General features: G+C 35.5%; 1 protein-coding gene across 1 annotated transcript; it reads right to left on the reverse strand.

The window, feature by feature from the left end:
- Window positions 1-269: 269 nt before the first annotated feature.
- LOC306658890 (protein CC2D2B-like) lies at window positions 270-27888 on the reverse strand (the record flags this gene model as incomplete). The annotated part of the gene is made up of 11 exons (XM_079136197.1): window positions 27672-27888; window positions 27361-27497; window positions 27139-27267; window positions 23729-23938; window positions 19569-19666; window positions 18245-18359; window positions 8561-8711; window positions 7442-7586; window positions 5253-5391; window positions 3908-4111; window positions 270-371 (listed from the first exon to the last, which is right to left on the reverse strand). Exons 1-11 carry the CDS (start codon window positions 27784-27786, stop codon window positions 270-272), a joined length of 1545 nt encoding a protein of 514 aa, XP_078992323.1. The 5' UTR covers window positions 27787-27888.
- Between the last annotated feature and the right edge of the window lie 45 nt (window positions 27889-27933).

The raw sequence follows: 27933 nt of genomic DNA on the forward strand, positions 1-27933 counted from the left end.
TCAAATATTTTTAAATTATCAAGGGACCTTTATTTTATTTATTCATATGTGAGGTTGAGAATCAAACCCACTGTGTTGCACAGATAGGCAAGCGCTCTATCATTGGGCTTCAACCCCAGCCCTATCAAATATATTTTTAAATCACTATCTCTTGTTTTATGATCTGAAACATTATCTTTTGATATATGACTTCATTAATATAAGAAGTAGAGAACTCAGAGAATTTGGAAGGTATTAGCTCACAGGTTTTTATTTCATACTTAAGGATTTTAGTAGTACCTTGCAGATACAATTTCTTCATAATCAGCCACAATATCTGGCAAGCTAAATTTGCTAATTTTGATGATTCTTTTCATTATTGACCTTCTAACCTAAAAAAAAAAGTTTTTAAAATTTAAAGAAATGTATTGTTTATATTTTAAGGTTAAGTATTCACAACGTTTCTGGTATGTTTTACTCCTAAGTTTTGTAAGCAATGAAGAGAAAGGAAGGTTAGATGAATGAAAATGTGGTTCTGTTTGCTACCATTATTAAAATCATCCCCAACTCACACTGTCACTTCAAGGCAAATTCATCTCTTTCCATTTTTCCCTTCCGTGTCCATAACATCTCATCTTAAATTCCTGGCTCATTTTTTCCCCATCTAACTCACAAGAATACCCAGCCAGAACTACTCTTCACCAAAGGAGATGACTCCCTGTGAGCTCATTTCTATATGTCACTAGTACATGAATCTTGATCTACAAACTCAAAGAAAACTGATCACATTTCTGTATTTTCTTTGTCAATCTTGTGTTCTCATTCCATTTGCTGGGCCAGAAAGTCAATGCCTAAACAGAGGCATTTCCCTAAGTTCCTGCAACAGACCTTGATTCTTTAAAGGACTATTTTTAGTCTTCTATTTAGACTGAGGAAATTCCTTCCTTTCTGCTTTAACCCTTTCCTTCATAATAGGTTTAGGTCTGCAGATATGAAATTAGAAAGTATAGCTTCTGGTAGCTTTCTGTCCTGCTATAAATCATTCTGAGGACATGTAACCTAGAGCCTAATTACCTGCTCAAATGAGATAGGAAAATGGACTGGTAGAAGAATGGGAAAAACATAACTAACTCCTAAAAATTATCCTGTCACCCGAGCAACAAACTGTTTCCCTTGAAGATAAACCAGACCCCTCTGGCTCAAGGGCTGCTTACTCTCTTCCTCTCTCCATTGGCATCCTATAGATGGGGCTTCTTGCTGTTTCTCTCACAGGCCAAGTGTGCTTCACCTCAAAGTTTCCACATGTGGTTCTTTAGCCTGGAATGTTCTTTCCCAAAAAACTCCCTGACCTCCTTCAGGTCTAAATAGTAGGAGTTCACAGTTGAAATTTACCTTCTCATGGGATTCCTGGATCACCTTGTTTAAATTTGCACACACACACACACACCCACATACACACAGAACTCTTGTCCTCATTTCCTACTGTAGTTTTCATAGCATGTTTTACTCCCTGACAGACTAATAATGTGTTATTATCTGACTTATCCCACCAGAAAACAAATTCCAAGAGGTCAGAGGTCATAATAGATACTAAAGAAATAGTCACTGAATTAATTAGTGAAAGGGACAGATTGTGAAGATGCACTAGCCTTTTAGATGTAAACTTTTCAGGAAAACTTTATCCAGTAATCCTTGAGGCTGCTGGGATGCCATCCATTCTTTACTACTATAATTCTGGCCTTGGCCTCACTGATCCCAGGAAGTGAAATGCACATGACTTGCAGTCTCATGAGTTCCTTCCATGGAACCACACAACACTCATACAGGGTCACACAGTAAAGACTTAGAGAACCCTGGAGCAAAGGAAGGAATTAAGTACCTATGGCCTTAGTAGTCTCCAGGGTCAACTCTTTACAGTATCTGTAATTATAGTAATTATTACATGAACATACCAAACATGTAGCTTTAACTATCCTCGGATAGCAAAGAAGTATTCACAGGCGTTGAAATTTAATAAAGTTCCTTCCCAAGATTCCTGTGTACATTTCAATTATCTTTAGCACTTGTTCCCTGATTGTCTTGCCCATCCTCTGCTTCCCTCCCTCCTGGGCTTCCCCACACATTAAAAGATATATAGACATATATAAAAGAGAGAAGGGATCAGAAAAATAAGAGTTCTCTCATACCTCTTGTGTTTGTCCAAACAGCAAACTTATAATTAAAGCACATCCCAACTTTTTTTTTCTTTTAAAAGTATGAAACAGGTAAAGAAGAGGTAAGAAGGGCTGAGACCAGTGATAAAATATGCCTTCCAGTGATAAGGGGTGGGGGGCTCCAAGTGAACTTTAGGATGTCTATAACATTCATGTTCAAACAGAGAAGACTGGAGTGTGCTTTAAAGAATGAGTTCACTGGAAAGGAAGTAACCTAGCTCTGAAAAGGAACTGTGATTAGAAAGGAGATGGTAAGTAGATTTGTCCATCTGACTCTCAGGGAAAAGCATATAATACCATGTGTCCAGAAGACCAGTTTTCACAAAAGCAAATTAAGCATACTGATAATAATTGTGTTGTTTTTATTACCTTTTTCAGAAAATTAATAGAACTAATCCTTTGTGCAGTAATAGAATTCACATCTGAAATGGATATATCCTTCTCGACCTGACTTTCATACTCCTAAACAGAGAATCAAGTTAGTTGCACTTTCATGTTTAAAAGGTTTCACATATGACCTACTGCAATAAAATACTGCTATCCAATTCAGTTCATGTGTAGGAGGACAGTGGCCAACTCTGGCACTGAGAGAAGAAAACATCCAATTCTTTCACTGAGAATTGGCTAAAAAAAGTTTAGGACTATATTCTATATTTGCTTCCGGGATGAGGTCATCTTTTGTATGGTACTGGTGATTCAGGTGCTCTACCACTGAGCTACATCCCCAGAACTTTAAATTCTTTATTTTGAATCAGGGTCTTGCTAAGTTGTCTATGCTGGCCTTCAACTTGAGATCTTCTTGTCTTGGCTTCCTACATAGCTGGGATTATAGGTGCCACCATGCCTGGCACAACTTGAGTTTTAAATGTAATGAGCCCTGTATGATTTTGTTTATGTGGACATCAGAATCTAGTATCTTATTTAAGTTTGCTGACATCACCCTGCAGTGGTAATGTAACTGCATGCACAGGCATTTTCTTCAGAGATGGAAAAATAATTCCTTTCTTCTTGAACTATTTCTTAGCAAGCCCAAGTGCTAGGATTACTACAAGTGGTTATTTCTACAGGAATCATCTCTTATAATTCATCTATTTTAAGACTAGTGTTGTATTGATACATGTTTAACAACAAATTCTTTCTAAGTGGGAGGAGAAGCTCCAATTTGTAGCATTTGCTGATTTATAGCATAAAAACTTCCCATGAGCAATTTTAAAGTAACAGTATGAAATCACTAAAGTGGAGTTGGGATGGGCTCTCACCAGATGGTGCCAGCCAGTTGCAGCACACTGTCAAATAAGATGAACACTTATATATATGAATATATACATATGAATATATATATATAAAATAAAGATTCTGAAATTGAGATGTGCCTTATAATCAATGCATAAGTTAACTGTAGTTATATTCCCTCTTCAGTCCCCCAAAGCTATTATTAAATTGGTAATGCATTTTAGGGTAACAAAAATAAAATTTGCATAAATTTGGAATACACCTAAAGGATTTTGGCTGTTAAATAGATTGTTCCAAGAACACTAAGTTGAAAAGCAAGCTAAAGATTTTTTGGAATTAAGGAGATGCCTAAAGAGAAGGGAGAAAACTCTGTCTATAGATTATTAGTTTAAAAATATTAACAAAGAAATTAAGATAGGTTTAACAAAATAAAATATGAACTTTATCATACAATAAGCCATATTCAAATAAAAATCAGGTACCTGGGAGACTAAATCCGGAATCTCCCTATCATAGAGAGGCATTTGCTGCAAAAGGAAAATATCTAATTGACCTGCATTTCTAAGTTGTAGAAGCTGGAAACGTTTACTCTTTTTCATTTCTTCTTCAGAAACAAAGTTAAATTCATCTTGTAACTGTTCAAGACGGAAATAGTTTGAACTATCCTGCCCCTTATGTCTCATATACTGTAAGACACAAAAATGTAAAATATTTTCACAAAATATTCTTTTTTAAATTTGAGAATTATTTCAAAACACTACTTCCCTTTCCACGTCAACCGTGAGATTTAAGATTCACAAAGTAAGTAGGAATGAAGCAAGTGAATCTGTGTATATAGATAAGACCAGAAAAATACAGAATCCAACATAAAAGGCTTCCCAACCTTTTCTCAGCCATGACTTACACTGAAAATGAAAATATCATTTTGCACACAGGGTGAAAAGATGAGAGAGGACTTGTATCTGGTTGCCCTAAGAGTTGAGGAAGGATCAATGTTTCTGTACACCTATAACCAATTCTGCCCATCATTTGGGGAGCTCTGATCTATGAAAGTTTAGTTGCAATAATCTAATTAATGGAGTTGCTTTATTCAACAAATGCAAATGCAAATGAATGGTTAGTTGCCATCAGAGAGACAAAGATTTATTAGCTGTGGTTTCATAAGGAAAGATATAATACATGAATACATAAAAGGCAGAAGTCATAAAAGTTTATTTGAAAGGAAGAAGAAAGAAAGAAAGAAAGAAAGAAAGAAAGAAAGGAAGGAAGGAAGGAAGGAAGGAAGGAAGGAAGGAAGGAAGGAAGGAAGGAAAGAAGAAAGGCTGCAAGAAAGCAAGAATACATGTCTAATGCTAATTAGACTTACAGGATGGATGAGACAGCTATTACAAATGCAATGGCATGAATGTAGGTATAAAGAAAGCTCATGTAGATATACAGAGCAGTTCAGTTGACTCTAAGGAAAAATAAAAGTGACCAGATAATGGAGTTTGAGGGAAGGAGTGTATCTATAAGTCATTTTGATATCTTTAGTGCCTAATAATATGGTTGGCACTTAACAGATGTACCATGAATATTTGCTGAATATGCTGTGGGCTGTTAAGCAGTGGCAGAGCACAAACCATCAGGCCTAAAGTAATTATTTCAGTTGTTGCATTTCTAATTGCCTTCACAATACTGGAAACTGGTTGAAAATTGTGTCCTCAAATTTGCCTTCACATGTCTCCTAGTGCCTAGAAAAATATACAGCAAACTATGGGAAAGTATAAGGGAGGAGAACTTAGGAAATCTAGTATCTTTATAGTATTATTATTTGCTATAACTTACTGTAATGAATTCCACTAAATCAGAATATTCTGGATTATTTGGATCAATTCTGACTTCATTTGCCCATTCAAAAAGTTTCTGTGCATTAACCAGCCAGGGAATTCCAGGAATGCTTCTTGCATCTACATTCCTTAAGACACTAACAGAGAAAATACTTCATGAATTTGCATACAATATGCAGGTTGTACATCATTATACAGGTTAACACTACCTACCCATTCTGGGCATTTAAAGCTAAAATCTATCCATCTTTGTATTTAAGGATGAAAATAGAAGGATTAGATATGTATCTCCTAACTTTTCTCCCTTTTGTACTTTATGATAGTTTTTTTGTTAAATGTCTACTCTCCTTAAGAGACAACAAGATTCTTAAGGATAAGTTCTATAAAAATTCATCTTTGTCATTCACTTTGTGGAACAACTAAAATATAGAAGATGCTTAAGTGAATGGTATTGATTGGATGTATTCTGTAAACCCTAAGCATAATAAAATTATTAAATATTTTCTTTTCATAGGATGCACACTATTAAAATTTAATTCAAATAACTGCTTAAGCAAAATTAAGGAAGTACACAATATTTTTTAAAAAACCCTTTAGGCTATATCTTTGTAGTTGAAATATCAGAGAGCAATGCAATTAAAGTGGGCACTATGGGCTCGGGATCATATGCTCATATGAGACTATCTTCAAATATTGAGGCTAGATTCATAATATGTTCACAACCAATTTTAGCTATAGGCTAAGTATAGAAGGAATTCAACCCCAAAGATTTCTTTACCACCATGGATTATCCAATTAATCTCTTCAGACATGATTTGTTTCATCATGTGCAAGCAGAAGAATTTCTAAGATCCTTTCTATAAAGAATTTGACACAAAATTTTCCAATTATAAATTTGGATACCATAAATATAGTTCTGACACAGATTCAATAATGCTTTAGGCCAAACATAGACACAAATTTCACACTGTCTTCTTTTCATCAACATCTGTTCATATTTCTATGAAGAGTCTTCTGAAGCAATTATTAATAAACACAGTGTCTGGTATGGTGGGATGTAAGCAAATTACACAGGTGAAGTTTGAGTGATCTCCTTTTCTTTTACTTCATATTTCTGCCCTCACGGTTGAATTCTTTTGATATGTTTGTCATAAGAAATATTTTGGAACTGAAATCATGTAACAAAATTAGCTTCTTCTAGGAATAATCTTAGCTCAGATCCCCTAGAAAACAGGGCCTGAGGCAAAGCTTAAATATATCAGAGAGAGAAACTTATCCCATTATGTTTCTTTTTTTTTTTTTTTTTTTTTTTTTTGTGGTGCTGGGGATTGAACCCAGGGCCTTGTGCATACAAGGCATGCACTCTACCAACTGAGCTGTATCCCCAGCCCCTATTATGTACTTTTAAAGAAAGGAAACCACTGGTTTTCAATATAGCCCCATGATTTGTCTCAGGGAAAGTAGCAAAAACCTCAAGTCTGGTTACAAAGACTCCCCGAGGTGCTTCTATAGGTTCAGCTGTGGGCTGTGGCAAAATCCCTGTCATCTGTGTGTCCAACCAGATACCAAGTGAGCAACACAGTCTCTTGGCTCAAGACCAGTCAAAAAATTGAAGATGTCCACTTCGCAGATGGAGAGCTGGAAGTACACAAGGGGCACGTGAAACTCCGGGAACACAGAATAAAATTTCTAGGATTTGCCTTCCGGCAAGTTGATTATGCATAAATGATTCTCTGCTAATCTAGAATGATTGGGAGATTTAAAAGCTCCAGAAGTAAAATTCTGGGGAGTCTTGGTCTTTGCCTACAAATGAAGAGCTATGGAAATGCATTTCTCATCATCTATGTGGCTAAAATTCTAAGCAGTGAAGAGATACATCCTCTTACTTATAAATGCACTTACTGACTTAGTAGAGTGATTTAAATAAAGAAATCCAAATAAACTAAACTGCTTCTACTGCAGCTTGGGTTTTCCCTTTTTTATATATTTTGTATGACGCCTTGTTGAGACCTGGCATTCTTTTTCAAACATACAAGTTTATTACCCACAAAAAAAAAAAAAAGAAAAGAAGAAAAAAAAGGAAGAAGAAGAAGAGAAGAGAAACAAGAAAAAGAAAAAAGGAAGAGGAGGAGGAGGAAAGGAGGAGAAGAGGAGGAGGAAGAGGAGGAGGAGGACGAGGAGGATTACCTATAGTACGCAGATCTTGACTGTGACATAGGTGTCAGAGGAATACCATTTTCATCTAAGGCCCATGATAGAGAATAGCTAAGTTTTCCTGATGTCAAAAGACAAAGTTCTTCAGTTTTATTTCCCTCAAGAAGGAAAGGCACATCTATTTATAAAAGGCATTAAAAACATGAATTTTTAGAACGTGTTCAGTTGGAACACACGTCCTGATTTCTACTTGTAGAGCTCTAGGAACACAAAGAAAGTTCTGTCTGACCCCGGCTCTTGTCTTTGCACTCCCTCATCTCCTCTCTAAGATACCTCAAGGGAAACTGGTTCAGACAGACTACAAAAAAGAGAGGGAAATATTGAGCTGAATACATAGGGTTGAGTGTTTCTGCTTTACTTCTCATCTGCCTGGAAGTTCCATAACCATTCTTTCTCGGAATGGCTTCCAGCAAGAAAGGACCATTGGCAGCAGAAAAGGGGCATGTGAGTTACTCTTTCTCCCTTTCCCTATATTCCTTAGTCTTCTTTCAACATTTTTCCCCTCAATCTCCAGAAAGTTTAACAATACAATAAAAAAAAAAAAAAAAAAAAACAAAACTTGAAACTTCTGCCAAGTTCCTACTGCTCCCTAAGTTTTTCGAGTCCTCAGTCTTTCCTCTTGGGTCTCCTCCACCCTGTCTTCCTGCTTCATGTGGACTCCAGGCAGACTACATCCGTCCTCATCCTCTGTCCTTTCCAGGCTCTTTTACTACTTCTCTTCTTCTCTCTCTTTCTTGCTCACTTGTTCATACCTCCTTCCTTTTCATCAGATGGGCACAAGTGGTTGAAAAACCCCGAGGATGGAAAGAAAGGAATCTTAGGAAAAAGGAGAGGAAAAACGTTCTCGGGGATGTGCTAACTTAAATATAATTGCATATGAAGAGTAAGATCAGTGCAAAAATAAGTGGACGGAAACATCCGTCTTTTCCTTTGTCCTTTCCTCAGTTCCTCTCTCTTTCCTTCCTACCTTCCTTCTCTTTTCTCCCTTTCCTACATAGTTTGGAGATTAACCCACATGTTCTGGAGCTCCTTAGGATCATTTATTACTTATTCACAAAACTGGGGGGTAAGAAACATTTTTAATAAACTCACTGCTTCCTACTTCTCCATCCACAGGAATGACCAGTTTATCGGAACTAAATTCTATATATTCCAGAACAGTTTTGCCTTTCACCTCTGTGTTGTTAGGTAAAGGTAAGTACAGTTTTGCCAGTAAGCTTGTCCTTTTACTTATTTCATAAACCTAAATATAAAAGAAATGGTTGATAGCTCACTGAAAATACAAAACACAAAAGTAAAAGAAAAAATATAAGGACCATCAAAAGATATTTATATTCATTTTTTATAATACTAGACTAAAAATTAGATAGCGCTCTATAAGATTTCATCACAGGATTAAATGCAAAGTAGATAGTCATGATCTTATAAGTGTAATGACTTTTGCTGGTTTCATAGAAAATGAGCTGAATATGAGGCTTTCAAATATAGTATTGAGAATACACATATAACACAATATCCTAATAACCTAACTTTCGTGTACATATGACACAATGCCCTAATGCCTTATGTTTGTATGATTCTTTTAAAGTTCTTGTATTATTCTTCCCATATTACAAATAAAGAAATGAAGGTCTCATACAAAACTGTATTAGTTTTTATTGTGATTGAAACCCAGGTTGAATTACTCAGGAAAAAGGAAGAGTTATTGGCTCATGAAATCTAAGGACAAGTTAAATAAGCTATGGGAGCTGGGGAGGAAGGAAAGTTCTAAAAGAAGAAAAAGGGAGGTGCGAGTAGACAGCCCCACAGAGGTCCACTGGGCACAAAACCCAGGTCTTCTGATTCTATGTACTGTGCTTTCTCTACAACTGCACATAAGTTCACTGCCATCATTAGAAGCCTAAGTCTACCAATAGAAAAGACTTTTCATTCTTTTTTTTTTTTTTTTTTTTTTTTTTTTTACTGTGCTGGGGATTGAACCCAGGGCCTTATGCTTGTGAGAGCGAGCACTCTACCAACTGAGCTATCTCTCCAGCCTGAAAAGACTGATTTTGACCTAGACTGTGTTGTCAGTGCTTGGGGAAACAGTGATAAATGCTCTAAAATGAAGAAAACCAAGGTGGGGGTGGGGGTGGGGCTGCCCCTTGAAAGACAAGGTAGGAAGCTTATCAAAAGGATAGCTGATTAGTCCAGAAGACAGAGGAAAAGGAAAGCCAAAGAGGTCAATATTTCTTCTGGTTGCTACTTCCTGATGAGAATGAATTTAAGCCAACACACTGGTCCCTTTGACCAAGGCATTCCTAATGCAGAAAAGTTTGGTTTGTAGGAGTCGTAGGTCTGTGAAATAAATTTCTTATTGTAAATCAGTAAACTAGCTAATTAAAAAGAGAAAATGAAGAGGTAAATTAATTCAGTTGTTGAACTGGCATTCTGATTTTACAGATCGGCCTCATCGATTTGCTTAGCGTATCCAGATGCATTCTCAGTGGACTGTCAGATCCAGGTTTGAAGACTGTAGGCTAGAGACCAGGCCCTGGAAAGGGCAAAAGAATTCCACCTGGTGCTCTCTCTCTTTCTGCTTCCTGCTTGTCATGAACTGAGTGGCTTTCCTCTGTCACACCCTTCCACCATGATGTTCTGTGTCATCTCGGGTCCCCAGCTATGGAGTTAGGTGACTATGGACTGAACCTCTGAAACCCTCAGTGACCAACATCTTCCAATGACTGACTGACTATGGCAAGTTAATTAACTCCTCTAGGCCATTTTGAAAAAAAATGTTCCAAAGGATTTGCAAGCAAGGGAGGTAAAATGCAGACTAGATTACCTTTCTCAAGCTCCTTAAAATCTACTATTCTTAACCGAGAGCACAGTCAGTCGTTGTATAGAACCATTTGATCTCTTACTCAGAAAAATATCAAGAGAACTATTCTATTAACATACCCAACTGTTAGAAATTCACTGCAAAGATAGCTAAAATCATGAGAAACAGTCTACTTTCTAAGAAGACATAGAAGCCAAAAACAAACAAATGAAACTTCTTTTTCCCTTTGGAAAAATTTCATCCTCTTTCCAGAGCTCGAGCTAATTGTAGACAGGAGCTCTTCTAGCACCGTGGTTCTTGATGAGTTAAAAACAAAGAAACAAAGAAAAAAGTACACTTCCCCCCAGGGAGGAAATTGTACATCTCATAAAACTCTGTCTTGGTTACAACAACCTTAAACTTCTGCTCTGTAGTTCTTTGGCATAAATTTTGCTCATGCTTTCTCCTTTGGTGCCTTGAAATATAATTGTATGACCACCTTGTCCTTTATTGTCTATGTGAAAAATCATATATATTAATATGCCAAATGAAGTGAAAAAAAAAAAAAAAAAAACAATTCCACCTGGTGAGGTCTCCCAGAGACAGTCTCTAACACCACCCATGGCAGTTGTCGACACCGGGTGGCTGCAATGGCATGTCTTACAAGTGTCAAAATGAAAATGGGCACTGTAAGTGGGGTGACTAGGCCCAAAAGTTCAGAAGTAGGAAACTGAAAGTATGTGTGGGAAAAGACAAGCAGTTCAATTTGACCGAAGTGAAGAATGAGTACAGAGGAGTAGTAAGAAATTTAGGTTAAAATCTGTTCAACTAGGGCATATAGATTTATTTTACAATTTTCATAGCTGCTAATGGTTTAACTTATCTCTAACTAGGTTCCTTTCTCTCTCTCTATGTCTTATTTTGTTAGGGTCATATGATAAGCGATGGGATGATGACAGGGCTTGAAAAACAACATTTGCCTATTTCCTGAGGCAAATTTTAAACATCAAGTGATTGAACTACTGCTACACCACAATTTATTTCCAGAACAATGGTAGGAAAGTCTGGTCAACATAATTTTTGGTACTGGGAATGAACCCAGAGGCTCTTTTCCACCAATCTACACTTCTACCCCTTTGTATTCTTTATTTTGATACAAAGTCTCACTAAATTACTGAGGCTATTCTCAAATTTGTGATCCTCCTGCCTCAGCCTCCTGAGTAGCTGGGATTACAGGCATGCACCACTGTGCTGGGTTTGGTCAGCATATTTTTAAAGTAGGAATTTCAATAGAAGGATAGGTAATAGGAACTTGGGTAAATAAATAAAGAATAACGCATTTATCAGGGATAGAACAAAAATATTTTAAGCATTGCAAAACTAATTTTAAGTTAGATTTGAGGGGTTTAGAAAATACTATTCCCACAAGATAGCCTCCCCTCCTCCCCAAGAAAAGCAGAGACGGGAGTAGCTCAGGAGAAGGGAGGAATCCTTTCCTAAAAACAATGGGCCCTGAAGGAAAGGAGCGATACTGAATGCTGGACCCTGAACTTTGACCTTCCCCCATTACAAATTAATCCTAAATGGATGTACAGCAAATATTGAAACTCTGGGAAACAATGGATCCCAGAGAAAGACAAGCAATGGGCAAGATTTGAGTATTCATCCCTTGGGATCTGGGCTCCTATCTTCCCAGATAATAGTGAGTTTCAACATTTTTACAACTACCGTTAAAGTTTTAACCTGTACAACTAGCCCCTGACTGTCCATTGGAAGCCATGACACATCCATGGCTTCCAAGGATTAAACCATCTTCATTGTATTCTATAGAACCAAAATTCCCCCATAACTGACAGCCATTTTCCCATCTGGAAAATGAGCCCCAATGGTGCCTGAGTCTGATAATGAATAAAAGGCTTCTCAGAATCTGCTGAGGTCAGCAACCATAGTTTCGTGCTTACAAGATTATTAATTATAATCCTTTCTATGCTCCCAAACTCCATCTTCACACAAATAAATCCTTATCCTCTCCTAACTTTACTTTTAGGTCTAGGTTCAAATTTAACCCCTGTATTGGCCACAACAACTTAGTGTCTCTCCATTAATTGTTACCAATTTTTTAATTTTTAAATGATCTCATTTTCTTCTTCCTTTAGTGCCAGGGATCTTTGGTCAGGGACCAAGAGTCTGTTGTATGTTCTTTCACTTGATTCTTAAAGGGATCAACATTTTAAAAGTCAAAAACAAATACAGCAAGACTGAAGCCATCCAATCAAGGTCAGGGAAATGTATAGAAATCATTCAATGCTCTTGGTTGTTAGGCAACTTAAACTTTAAACAGCCTTCTTCCAACTCACTTGTGAATGAACAGTAGTGCTGCACATCAAGGTCAGCAGAAATTTTAGCAGGAAAGAAGTATTTGGACTGACCACAAATAAAATAATTTTGTATTTATGAAATAAAAGGCCATAGAGAGATGGATTATGTATTTATTAATTATACATAAATTGTTAACTCTAGAAAATCATCATCTTTAATATAAAAATAACATCACATATAACAGTAGCTAACATGAAAAATTATGAATGGCAAAAAATAAGACATAAAAGTAATGACAATGGCATACCTCCAAGCAAATTGTTTCAGGCCAATATATTAACTGAATATTGAAAATTTGCTGAAACATGACTTTAAAATCAAGCTGTAGAGGAGATACTGAAGTGCAAGAAACCTGTTTATCATTGTAAAATATTTTAAGAAAATATTTAAGCTTCTGAATTCTGGCTCTTCTCCTTTGTTCTTGCCTAAAAATTAAATAAATCTTTAGATGACCCATGGAAAGCAGAATGGATATAAAATATAGTTTTTTTTTTCAAAATATATCTTAGTATGTTAAGAAGATGATCATTTTAGAGAACGAATGGTATCTTTAAGTCAAATAAGACCTGCCTGTATGTGGATAAAAATTTCTCCTTCCCAGGCAGACGTTTTTAAAGAAAAATGTATACTCAAAAATAGAAAGAAAACTAAAATCAGGGTACTATAAATCATTTAGCTATTTATTTTACTAAATTAGCCTTATAGCACTTACCCACCAGATGTCTTAGGAGAAAATGAGAAACTTGGGCATGGGGTAGGGGGACTTGTATCAAGAATTCAAAACTGTTCTCTAAATTTCACGATACATTACACACACACACACACACACACACACACACACACACAGTGTTTTCAATAAATTCAAAGATGTGCAACAGGCAATAGGCCTGCTATTATCCCCTTAAAAGGTCTTTGTAAATCTCCTAGGCTTTGGGCTGTGCAACCCTTTTCTCTAAGATAGTGGAGAAGCCATTCTTTCTCTGAACCCAAAGATCAGAGAGACAAACCAGGTTACTCCCCTGAGGTTTCTATGGAAACACTTACTGAAAACAAAATGATCCATGAGTGATAGGAAACTCCTAGAGCCCTCCATCTATCTGTCCATTCATTCACCCAACCAACATTTAAGGAGCATCTTCCCAGCTGCAGGGCAACTGACACAATGATATTTAAGATTTGATCCCCTTTTTGAGAAGGGAGAAAACTTGTTGAAAGATAAGCCCTAGGTTGAAACTTAAAATTCCCTTCTACTCCCCCATCCCTTGCCCCCATTGATTATCCTATGCACCCAGAATCTCCATGCCTACTTACTATCGACCCATCTTCTCTGTAACTTTCAGAAGATTAGGGGACAAAAGGTGTTTCTTCCTATCTCCCTGTTAGTCTATTCTGATCATCTTCCCAATTATCTTCAGAGAAATATCTAAGTGAAAGTTGCCCTTTATGCTACCTTCTAGAAGTAGTTTTAACAATGAGCTCATTAATCGATTATGAAAATTTGTTAATTCAGGATTATATTTATCTTCAGAAAATCTTTCCTTTTTCATCGGTAAACCATTCTTAATTTTTCCTCAATCTCTGTATTTATTTCACCTCGCTCCTTGATGTCAACATATTACTTTTTTTTCTAAAGAAACACTTTTTATTCAGCTGGATATTTAAATGGACAACAACTCTACCAGATAGCTGTAAAAAAGATTATAAAGCATTATATTTCCTTTTGTCTTGACTTCCATTAAGTTTCAATCCAGATTTTTTAGCACTAGTATCTTCTTCCAACTCTTTGTCCTCTTTCCCTCCAGCTTACATTTTTATAGCTCCTGTTTTCTTCCCCTCATTTAGATAATGCTTTTGTATGTGTGACTGACATAATAAATGATCTCAGGCACTTACTGGGAAGAAGGTGTAGAACAAATAAACTGTCGCTTCACTGTTGCACTTCTCTAGTTAGAAAGACTGGTGGTCAGTGTGCCTTTGTGTCTGCTACTCTTTTAAAAATCTTTTTTAGTTGTAGATGGACGTAAAAGATTTTTCTTAATGTGGTGCTGAGGATTGAACCCAGTGCCTCACACATGCCAGGCAAGCACCTCTCCCACTGAGCCACAACCCCAGCCCTGTGTCTGCTACTCTTAAGGTTCACTTTTTTTTTTTTTTTTTTTTTTTTTTTTTTGTGGTGCTGGGGATTGAACCCAGGGCCTTGTGCACTCGAGGCAAGCACTCTACCAACTAAGCTATATCCCCAGCCAAATGTTCACTTTTAAATGTAACTACCAATGGATATAAACAGTTATTGAGTATCCACTACATTCCAACTCTGTGCATTTTCACAATACTCCAAGATGGAAGAGTACAAAGCTTCCTATGGGATAGAGATATTGAGGAACTGGACTTAGGTCAGTGCTCTGAGTTGCCATAGCCTCTTTAAGGGAGATTGGATCCACAGACCTAGCAGATGAGAGAAGTGGGTTATGTATGATGATAGTTTTTACATAATTTACAAGGTGCATAGTTCAAAGAAGTTACAAGTGCGCTAGAATGAAATTTGTACTGTCAAAGTAGGAAACTGTCCAGGGGTCCTCTTGATAAGAATAGTTTTTAAGAGAGCAAGGGGGTCCTTTCACAAGCACAGATGATAGCGTAATCTTGTTTTTTTTTTTTTTTAAACAGTTTTATATACCACCTACCTATATATGAATAAAAATTATTATCCTAACAAAACAAAAAATGACTAATATATTAAGCTTACTAGTGAAGTCATTATAGCCTTTATGGCAAGCCAAACTGGCTTTTGTCTCACTTCAGGTCACATATTAGATGTGTGACCCTAGGCAATTTAACCTTCCATATGCACGCATTTCCCCACCTCTAAGATGAGGATAACATCAGACTCCACAGAGCTATGGGGATTGTCAAATGTGAAAATGTTAAAAAAAAAAAAAAAAAAAAAAAAAAAAACCTTAGCAGTGCTCTGTTTATGGTACTTACTCAAGAAATAATTATTAAAATCTATAAAATTAATAGACTATATAATGAAAAAATAATTCTTTAAAAATGCTTACAGTGAACACTTGGATAAATGTGTTAATTCAGCTGTGAAGGAAAGTTGTGGCATCAAGGTAAATGACTCTATTCTTTCATTTTCTGTTTCTTTAAGCTCTGATGCTAAATATAAGAGGCTCTAGAAATCAAAAAACAAATATATAACTTATGCCATGTACGTTCATTATTTAGGACAATTATTCTTAAAATTAAAGTTTGACTTCTTCATTTATCATTTTGTTAGATATCTGTTACATATATCAAGATTTCCTGTTTTACAAACAATGACATACTGTAATTAGTTTAAGATGAGTTGAATGTTATTTTGCAATTAAAAAAATCACCTGTTTTTCTCTACTTTTAAGTGCTTTTCCTTCAGTTTTCTTGTTAGCCTCAGGCATTTCTATTTGTTCTTGCTTGTCAAATTTATTTATTTTTGTCCTAATTAAGAATAAATAGAATTATTTAAAGCATAAATAATGGAGGTATTTGAGTTGTTAGAGGTCTTACCAAAACACACGTGTACAAACACACTCACACAAAACCAATCTCTTACAACAAATTCTTTTATTACCTAAGGAAATTATCAACGATATATATAAAAAAGCCCTTCCTAAGCTTGTTCTGTTTTCACAGATTTATCCTTACTTAGAAAATCTACCATTAGCATTTACAGTCCTTTTCTAAGGATATCAAGAAAACATTCCTCTGGTGAGAATAAATAACCAAAGGGATGGGGTGATGTATCTAAAGGGCACACCACATCTCCTCTCACTTTTTTCCCCTCTCTTACTGTTTAAGTTATGAGACTATGATCAGGTATAAATGCAATGACCAGCTATTAAGTGTAAAACATAGCTATATTCCTTGGTGCTTATGCATAACCAGTAAGCAATTACTGACATCAGTACTAATTCTGCTGCTATTAGTATTAGCTAATTCTTACAGAGTATTTACTATGCACCAATGTTCTAAGAACTTTATGCATATTAACTCATTCCAGTTTTACAATGCTGTGAAGTGGGTGCTATTATTATTTCTTTTTTATTAGTTCAACAAAACTCCACTTATTCAGAACCCTTTCAGAAAATAAATGACCTAGAAGTTGAGTTTTCCTGATAGCTTAAGGATTTTTGTACCTCCCAGTATAAGATTTCATTATTTAGTTTCAAGCTTTAAGAGGAAAATCATCTGGAAAGATATTATATGCTCTCTTGTGAGTGTTAAGTGATTCAGCTATTTTGGAAAACTGTCTAGCAGTTCTTCACAGGGTTAACTACAGAATTACCATTTGACCTAGCAATTCCTCTCCTGGGTATGCCCAAGAAAAATGAAAACATGCCCACACATGAGGAGTGACTATTAAGGGGAAGATGGTTTCTTTTGGGAGTGGTTAAAGAGTTGTAAGGTTATACTGCGATGACTGTTTTGGAACTGGATATATTAGAAACCACTGAACTGCACACTTTAAGTGGGCGAGCTGTACGTTATATGAATTATATCTCAATAGAGCTGTTTAAAAGTATTCTAGAGAAGTGAATGTAAGCCCAGGTCCAATGGGAAAGCTGAGTGTTAAATGTCAGAAAGAAAAAAAGGACCTTAGGTAGTATAAAGAGTTCAGAATAATGAGAACAGAAACTGGTGGTGAGCAGACAATATGGGTCCACCTATATTATCTATAGTTCTTCCTTCTTGCAGAGGGGCTCATGATACATGGGTGTGTAAAGTTGGTTTAAAAGATTAGAGTCAAGTTATCAAGTTTACATTAATTTAATTCTAAGATAAAGTTCCATGGTGGGCTTAGCTTTAGAAACTGTCAAATGCAATTTTGCCAAAATCTACTGCAGCAGAAAAAATATCAACAAAATAAACATCTTTCCTAATTGCCTGAAATTACACTGAACTTTTTAGAGTTTTGAAAAAGACTCAGGATAATGAGTTGTGGGGAGGGAACTGGCTATTTCACTATGAGTTTGTAACTTAAGTGATTAATAAATTTAGTTTTGAGCTGTAATTACATCTCTTCCAGTAGATACGTTTTTTTACGACTTTAGCCAATTATGTGAAATGTTTCACCTAGAAGTAGATTGTGGAGTCTATTTTAAACTTTCTTAAAAAGTACCAACTGTTACCAAGATGACTATCATTTTGCACTCCCACCAGCTATCAATCAAAATGTCTGCTTCTCAGTGTCCTTAGCAGTTATTTGCTAACCTCTTTCTTGTCACTGTTTGGGATTTTAGTCACTTGAATAGGTGTGTAGTGGTATTTCACTGCAGTTTGAATGTAAATTTCTTTATTGATATAACAATGATATTATTTATTTTTTCATGTGTTTATTTGCCATACATATATCTTCTTTAGTGAAGTGTCTATTCAAAATCTTTGCCCATTTTTAAGTTGGGTTGTCTTGTTACTAAATTGTAAAAACTGTTTATGTCTTCATGATACAAATCCTTTGCTGACTACACAGAATAGTTGTCTAACTTCAAGAATTCTCACTTATTCATGAGCAGTTTCTCAGAGGACCGATAAGAGTAAATAGAGCAGTCGCTTACCTCTGAAACTGCAACTTTATTGGAGTGCTTGTAAATCCTTGACGTAGTCGCAGGGATTTTATCTGTTTCCAGGTCTGTAATATATTGTGTAGCAGGGAGAGGTCCTTTTCTTTTTCTAAGTCATACAGCCATTTTGTGTTACTATAATAATGGCAGATCAAATATATGTTGGTGCATTAAAACTGTAAGTCATTAAGAATGGTCTGGAAGAATGTGTTAGAACTACTCCTCTAGATCCCCTTCACCTTATATTTTTTCCCATTTTACTCACATCTGAAACCCCTGTTGTCTTATTTAAAAAATTTTACCCACTGAAATTTCATCATTAAAAAATAATTCCTTGAAGGTTTTTCACTATTCAAAAGTGCCCTGCTAAAATAAAAATTCTCCAGAAAAAGGAAATATCCTACCTTGAATTCCACAAGATCCTGCAGTACCAAAAAAATAAGAAGGATAGTGGAAGAAAAGAATAGTGAAAGAAAGAAAGAGGGTGGAAAACCCATGCATTTGCTGGAGAGGATGAGGAGAAAAAGGAACACTTTTATACTCTTGGTAGAACTATTAATTTATACTAATAATTTGTATAACCACTATCAAAATCAGTATGGAGGTCCCTTAAAGGACAAGGCATGGAGCCATCTACGACCCTTAGTATTTGTCCTGAGGAATTAAAGTCATCTTACTACAGTGATACATGTATGCCTATGACACAGCCACATCAATATTTATAGCAGCACAATTCAAAATAGCCAGACTGTAGAACTAACTAAGGTGTCCATCAATGAATGGATGAATAAAGGAAAATGCAGTATGTATACATAGTGGAATTTTATTCATGCAAAAAGAAAAGTGAATTTATGTCATTTGCAGGAAAATGCATGAAACTTGAGACCATCATGTTAAGTGAAATAAGTCAAACTCAAAAGGCCAAGGGTCAGGTTTTCTCACATACGTGGAAGTTAGAGAGGAAAAAGGAAAAGAAAGGTGAGGGTGGATCTCCTAAAAATCAAGGAGCTAGATCAGGAGAGGAGAAGGACCAAAGGGCAGAAGGCGGGGAAAGAGTGGGGAAGCAGTCAGTGAAAGATTGCTGAAATATATTATAATTGGTCAAATTGTTACATTGTTACAATATAACAAACATTATATTGTATGTATGTATGAATACATAATAAATCTTTTTAATATGTACAACTATAATACACCAATAAAAATGCAGAAAAAGGAGTAGAGCTCTTATACTTTTTCTTATTTTATATATTCCATTTCAAGTGCAAAACCAAAGTTACTTAATGTTTGATTAATATATGAATGGTTCAAAACCTACCTTATCTGCCAATAATAGTCTTGTAATGATTTTCTGGTAAGTGGATCTATTTCAAAATTTTCATTTGCTAATTGGATGGCATTTGTCAGTGCTTTCAGCTACAACAAAGAAAAAAAGCCATTACTCCAATTCACCTGTAGCTCTATATGTGTGCCGCGAAAGCATAAATGTGTAACTTGTTTGTGTATTATTGTTTTGTCTTCCAAAATATATTTTATATAACAACCTTGGGTCAGAATTGAGAAGAGCCTCAATATCTAAGACTAAACATCATACCTTGATACCAGGTAATCAGTTCATCGATATAAAGAAATGCCATTGGTGGCAGATCAAGCACAGGTACATATCTTATCTTCCACCTAAAATATCATGGTTACAGAAAAAAATTTCTGTTTATATCCATAAATACATTGCCATCATTGGATCCACACTTGAAAACCTTATCGATAACTATCTGTGCCTTTCTATGACAGAATAAATGTATAATTGTAGGGGTGCCAGACTAGCTCAGGCACAGGTAAGAGCCGTGTAGTCAAGACCCAGACCCCAGGAATTGGGTAGAAGCAAGCTTACAGCGAGCAGCCCGCAAACTCGTTTGATGCACGAAAAACCATACATTTTATAAACTTTTGCCCAATCACAATGTGCCATGGGGCATCAGACCACCAGGACCCTATATGGGTTCCCTTGGTAACACTAGGTCAATTTGGTGGCAGTTGTTTACTTTCCAAAGTGGCCAGAGCGGAATGCTCCTCTCCGTAGGTATTTCTGACGGGCGTGAATGTGTGAAGGTTTTCCTTTTACACACTTGAGATGTTCACAGCTGCTAGCCAAGACTTAGGATTTCTCTCAACATATAACAACATAGGAAAATAAGTAAAAATAAAATCAAGAAAGATGATATACAGCAGAATGTATAAAACTGCTATGTTAAACATATTTCCATAGAGAAATAAAACTGACAAAAACTATATCCTAACAAATGATGCTGGGAAAACTGGAAATCCATATGCAACAGAATGAAACTAAACCCCTATCTCTCACCCTGCACAAAACTCAACTCAAAATGGATCAAGGACCTCGGAATCAGACCAGAGACCCTGCATCTTATAGAAGAAAAAGTAGGTCCAAATCTTCAACATGTCGGACCAGGATCAGACTTCTTTAACGGGACTCCCATAGCACAAGAAATAAAAGCAAGAATCAACAACTGGGATAGATTCAAACTAAAAAGCTTTCTCTCAGCAAAGGAAACTATCAGTAATGTGAAGAGAGAGCCTACAGAGTGGGAGAAAATCTTTGCCTCTCATACTTCAGATAGAGCACTAATTTCCAGAATCTATAAAGAACTCAAAAAACTCTACACCAAGAATACAAATAACCCAATCAACAAATGGGCTAAGGAAATGAACAGACACTTCACAGAAGAAGATGTACAAGCAATCAACAGATATATGAAAAAATGTTCAACATCTTTAGTAATAAGAGAAATGCAAATCAAAACTACCCTAAGATTCCATCTCACCCCAATTAGAATGGCGATTATCAAGAACACAAGCAACAATAGGTGTTGGCGAGGATGTGGGGAAAAGGGTACACTCATACATTGCTGGTGGGGTTGCAAATTAGTGCAGCCACTCTGGAAAGCAGTATGGAGATTCCGCAGAAAGCTTGGAATGGAACCACTGTCTAAACCAGCTATCCCACTTGGCCTATACCCAAAGGACTTAAAATCAGCATACTACAGAGATACAGCCACATCAATGTTCATAGCTGCTCAATTCACAATAGCCAGATTGTGGAAGCAACTAGATGTCCTTCAATTGATGAATGGATAAAGAAACTGTGGCATATATATATAATGGAATATTACTCTGGCATAAAGAATAATAAAATTATGGCATTTGCAGGCAAATGGATGAAACTGGAGAATATCATGCTAAATGAGATAAGCCAATCTCAAAAAACCAAAGGCAGAATGATCTTGCTGATAAGCAGATGATGAAACATAATGGGGGCTGGGAGGGGTTAGTGTTAGGGTTAGGGTTAGGGAGGGGGGCAAGAATGGAGGAAGGAAGGACTGTGTAGAGGGAAAAGAGGGGTGGGAGGAGTGGGGGGAAGGGAAAAAATAACAGAATGAATCAAACAACATTACCTTATGTAAATTTATGATTACAGAAATGGTATGCCTTTACTCCATGTACAAACAGAGAAACAACATGTATCCCATTTGTTTACAATAAAAAAAAAAAAAACTATATCCTAAAATCCATGTAGGAAAATTTGTCAGTTAAGGGTAACTTATGGGAACTAGAGTCAAGACAAGAGTCAACTAATCACAACTTTCACTGGAAGACAAAAGAAAGAACTTAAACGAATAGGAAGACACTATATTCCTGGATGAAGAAATCCAATTTTTATAAAGACAAAATTTATTTCAAAATTAATATAACAACCACTATCATGTATAAGAACCAATAAAAATAAAAAATTAATATAAAAGTAAAATGTAATCACAATAAACATGGTAATAGGAATTTTAAAATAGAAAGTGGCAAGGTAATTCTAAAGTTTGCGGGGAAGATCAAATCTATAAAAGTATTCAAAAACACTCTAGAAATGACAGTAATAAGAAGGCACTTATCCCATGACATATCACAGTTTAATAACTAAATATCATAATGAAAATAGAATAGGACTAGACAAATATGTTGGTGGAATAAATAATCCTTAAATAAGATTATATAAATATGTCCAGCTGGTTTATGATAAAGGCAGTATTTGAAGTCAGTAGAGAAATGATGCTGCTTAGCTATTAGGCTAACTTTTGGGGGGTTACAAATTGAATTGGAATTCAGCTTTGCCCAAGACACAGCTATAAATTCTAGATAAAACAAAAGCCTAGAAATTATACATATATACACAAATGCTTACGTATCACAAAAATATACAGAAAGGTATCATTATAATTTTTGTCTGTTGGATATCAGGCACTATTGATTGCCCTTGAATGGTCATTTTTTTGGTTAGAGAATACCCATTACCTTGGAATCAATAACAATAATAATATATGTTATAAACAATGATCCTAAGAGGTTTTTATTTCATGCAGAGCATACTATATGAAAAAATAAACCTGGAATTTCTGTTTCTACATATAAATAGATAGTATGCTATGAAATAAAATTTTTATTGCTAAATCAGACTTTAAAGATGAGAAAATACTATTGGAGAAAATTATATAAAGTAGAAATCTATAAATCAAGATACTTTTTTTTTAATGACCTGTATCTTAACTTCAGAGTTCGTTCCTCCATTCATAAAAACAATGGCTATAGTAAATGAATAGTTAGAATATTCAATATCTGTCTTATTCCAGTGTTGGTGGTGTTCATCTATTAAATTTCCTATATAATGGCTAATATGAAAATTAAATAAATTAAGTCCTATGTTTTTTGTATTTGTATCTTAAAAAGCAAACACTTATTAAGGTGCAGTTTCATGTCAAGCTTACTGAGATGTCTTGGTGACTGTAACAGAACTGACTGATTAAATACCTCACTAGGTAGGTATTTAATTTCAAAGGTATTCATTAGTTGAAAGAGATATATCAAAATGCCTTTCCTGAAAGAAACCCAGCAGAGAATTTAAACAAGAGGTACAAGTATGTGAAAATAATCAGTAGGTACCCACTTTGACTCCTCTTCAAAATTTATATATCCTTCATGATGTTATTAAATGACTATTCGGATTAGTCACCCATGGATTAGTCATCTGTCATATTTGGATTAGTCAAGACTTTTCAGTTTGACTTGAGATTCACAATCTCTGATTTTTTTTTTTTTACCAAAAATTGTATTATAAAAGAGATACATGATTCTTTTAAGTCATAATCTTTTCAAAATTCTTCTTGAGTCACAAGATTAACCATACCACTGATTAGTAAATCATTTATATGTGATAAATATCCTTCAGCATGTCTAAAGCTGTCTCCTCAGTCCATTCCTACTTTCTTTTCAGAAAAATGGAAATCAAACCATTGTTCTAACTGGTTCAATATTTAGAGTGCAAAGGGAAAATATTACACAGTAAGTTGATCTATACTAAGAACTTTTTCTGATTATTAAATGCTCAGCTTTAAAACAAAAAGCCATTCTTACCTTCTCATACAGCAGCTGAGGTAAATTCTGTTGCTGTCTGTCCTGAAAACATTCATAAAACTGAAGCAGCCTAGCACATAATACTTGTTCTTTATTGAAGAGAGGATGATGGCTGAACTGCAAACCGACAATGTTGAGATCTACTTGGTACATTTCCCTGTGACCTTCCATTTTGCTCCTCAAAGAGCTTTCTAGGTCAGATTTTATTGCCTTTTAGAGAAAAATGCGTATGTAATATTAACTTTATTCTATTTCTTTTTAAATTACAAGTTACATGTCAATTGTAGAAAAATCAAAAGATGTGGAAAAATAAAAAATAAGAATTGGATCTTCTTTGAAACTAATTATGGCTTAGTTTCATAAAATATATTTGGATTACAGCATTTTAATCATATTGCTATGGACTATTGCCATCTACCTCACTGTTGCTTACCAGTGGAAGTTGAACTTTCAAATTATAAGATGAAAAAAATTTTCCTATAGGAACACATGACAGATGGTGTTAACTTTTGAGTTTGAGTTTGGTTACATGATGGTGTATTGGTCATCTGTGGATCAAAGTTAAATGGTAATGACTTATTAAAGCAGTGTTTCTAAATTGATATACTGCTAGTCACTGGAAAATTCCCTTAAGGTATCTGGACCATCTAAGCAAATTCTACATTAGCAAATGCTCTTCCTATATAAGACTGTCTCCATCTAGGGGTACTAGATTGTCCCTAAATTAGTTGAAGTCTGTAGAACTTAAATTATACGCAAAATGATTCATCTGTGTTTTATCCACTATTTTAAATTTAAGCATGTGCATCTGAATATGCATGTGATTGGGTTTTGTGATTTAATTTGAGATTGGTGAGTTACTTAGCAGGTAGAGCCTAATCCAAGAGTACATAGCCACCCCCAGTAATTGCTGCCCCTCTCCCTGGATTAGTCTGGTATAAAATGACATGTTTCTATAGTTTGAATATGGTTTGTCCCTGCTGAAACTCATGTTGAAATTCAATTGCCATTATGAGATATTAAGAGGTGGGATCAGGGAGGCCCTTAGAGTGTGATTAGGGCTTTGCCCTCATGAATGAATCAACCCATTTATGTGATTAATGGGCTATCTTGAGAGTGGGACTAAAATAAAAGACAGTTTGGCTGGGTCTCTTGAATGCGCCCTGCCTCTCACCAAGTGATGATTTGGGTCATTTGAGAACACTACCAACAAGAACATCCTCAGGTGCAGTTCCTCAATCTTGGACCAGAACAGTGAACCAAAACAAACCTATTCTATTTAAAAATTATGTGGTCTGTGGTATTGTGGCCGGGCGAGACCCGGGGCCCAGGGTTACGCCACATGCATCCAAGATGGCGACTGGTAGAGAGCCAAAGGGCATGCTGAATGCGCCTTGAGAAAAACAGGAAGCATTTACCATTGGCTGTATGATAATTAGTTCAGCCGCCTAGCGCGTGGACAGATATATCTTACATGTATGCTTGAGCTTGTGATCGCTTGACCTTTAATAGGATTGGATGGCCATATCTGATTACAATTGCTTATGCATGAGACTGCTTATATATTGAGGGTGTTATCCGAATAAAGCGGAAGCTGCTTCATGAACTTCTGAAGAGTACGTGTTGTTTGTCCCGCTGGTCGGCAGCAAGTGGCATGGTATTGTATTTTTTGCAAGAGAACACAGACTAATATATACCCTCTAGTCTATACTATCATTTAATACACCTGCTGTCACACTGAAGAAAGCGCTGTCCCACCTCAACCCACCAGAATGGCAGCTCAATTTCTGCCTCCGTTCTCTTTCCTGATTTGGGAAACTTCCCTTCTTTCTCACTGAATTTCAGGGAGAATGGCCATAAGGCTTTTTTTTTTTTTTTTAATTCATATTTGTCAAGTTTTTATTCTCTATGTAAGGGCCAACTCAGATTCCATCTAAGGGATTTAGTCAGTTGGTTACAAACTGGTAAACTGGTCATCACCAGGAAAAACTCCAAGTGGGAAAAACAGCTTCAGTTTTAAACAACTAAATTGCAAATGAACTTTTGGAAATTAAAGTTCCTAAATGAGAGATGCCTGTTGTGTTAAGCAGATTCAGCACTGGATGAATGATAACTATGTTGCTGATTTGCTTTAGGTTTCTATTGGAGTGACATGAACCTTTGCCTTTGATCTTGTCTTATTCAGTACTCACTGACTGTGGTACTCAGGAGCTAGAGGAGAGTAACAGATGGCAGAATTTCTAACAACAATCAAAGAAATTGAGTTTAGACTGAAGAGCAAAAGTTACAGATAGAAGGGACTGTAGGCTTCAAATATCTGAAGAGGTATCTATAGGTGAAGTATTTTATGAGTTCTCTATTGGCCAAACAGAGTCAAATAGGTAGAAGTGATCAGGCGGCAGATTTTAATTCAACAACAGAAAATAATATACAATGAGAACTGTACAAAACTTGAATAAATTCTTATGGGAGGTAGTAACTCCCTGACACACTGGTTATAAGTAGTGATCAAGCTTAGGGGATTAATTCTTAGAAATAGATTAAGCGAGTCACACCGAAAGCACAAAGATCATGGTAACAATGAATAAAAGCCCAGATAAAAGCACAAAGTTAACCAGACATTAAGGAAATACCATTTACATACACCATAATGGGTATGATTTAAAAGACAGACAATATCAACTACTGGCAAGAGTATAAAGCAGTTAAGAACTCTCACAAGCTTCTTGTTTGTGTATATTTCCTATAGTCAATCGGAAAACTGTTTGGCCTTATGTAGTAAATTGAACACATACAAACTGGTAGCCAGCATTTGTACTCTGAGATATTTACCCAACAAAAAATACATATACATGTATCAGTCAGAATGCATGTGCAGAAATTAGACAGCAGTGTTATTCATAATAGATGATAACTTGGTGCACCTTATATCAATAGCAGAACAGGTAAATAAATAAATGCATTTTTTATACATTTTATATGGAGTTCTACATAGAAAAAAGTGAGCAAACTATTGCTGCGCACGACATAGAGTACCTAGTTTATGATTCCATTCATGTGAAATAGGCAAAACTAACAGGTAAGAGTAATCTATAGTGGTAGAAGGTATATTAGTAATTATCTTACATACCATTAATTCATTAATTACTTAGTTTTATCAAATTAGGATCATATATAATTTTGTATCCTGCTTGTTTTACTTCACACTGTATTTTGAATGCTTCCCCATATCATTAAATATTCACCAAGAACATAATCATAAAGGCCAATAAATAAATATGTCATCATATTAGTCATTATATTACCAGACTTAATATATTTAAAGGGTAAAACAAAACCACAGAAACACCACTTATAATTGATATTATGAGAATTTCAACCATGATTACAAATAAACTGTTGCTGCTTACCTTCCTATATATGGTCTTTAGTGCTGGATTTAAAGATTCCTTGCTTATATTTAGTCTGAAATTCCATGACTCTTTAATAGGATAAGGTAATGATAATATTTCTCCACTTTCTTCAAACCAACACTTTCCCTATCAAAAATATTTTTAAAATACATTGATTAAATATTTCACGAAAAACAAATGCCACACTGAGTGGTTTAGCCGCTTAGCTGGTGCACTTGCCTTTTCTAGTTTAAGTAAACGGTTTTCCATTTTGTTGCAGGTCTTTTTATATATTTCTGGCTTTCTCTGAATATAGAATCCTTCATCTTCTAAAATGCGTGGCATCATACCTTCTGGCAGTTTACGCTTGTTAGTCACTTAATAACAAAATTAAGATGTTACTTTAAAGTCCAAAATAGAAGAACAAATACAGAAAACTTACTATGACTTTAGACCAATATTTTTTTTTATTAATGCAGCATACAAAGAAGTGATTATCCTATAATATGATGCATTAATGACTTGAATATTTTACTGGGAAAGAATATTACCTGGGGAACTACTTGGCACAAAAATATTTGCCTGTTGTTTTTTGATTTGTTCTTGATCATCTTCATATTCTGCAGCTTTTATTTCAATTAAATCTGTAAAAATGACTTCTTCCATAAAGTCTTCATCTTGGCTCTCAGGAATATTTTGTAAATTATCAAAGGAAAAGTGTTTGAAGTAACTATCATTTACTGACTTCTGCTGAATACCAAAAAGAAAAATAAGTCTTTATCTTTGTCTCCAGTGGTCAACATACAGATAAAT

Source organism: Sciurus vulgaris, assembly GCF_902686455.1.
Source record: "Sciurus vulgaris genome assembly, chromosome: 4".
NCBI lineage: Eukaryota > Metazoa > Chordata > Mammalia > Rodentia > Sciuridae > Sciurus > Sciurus vulgaris.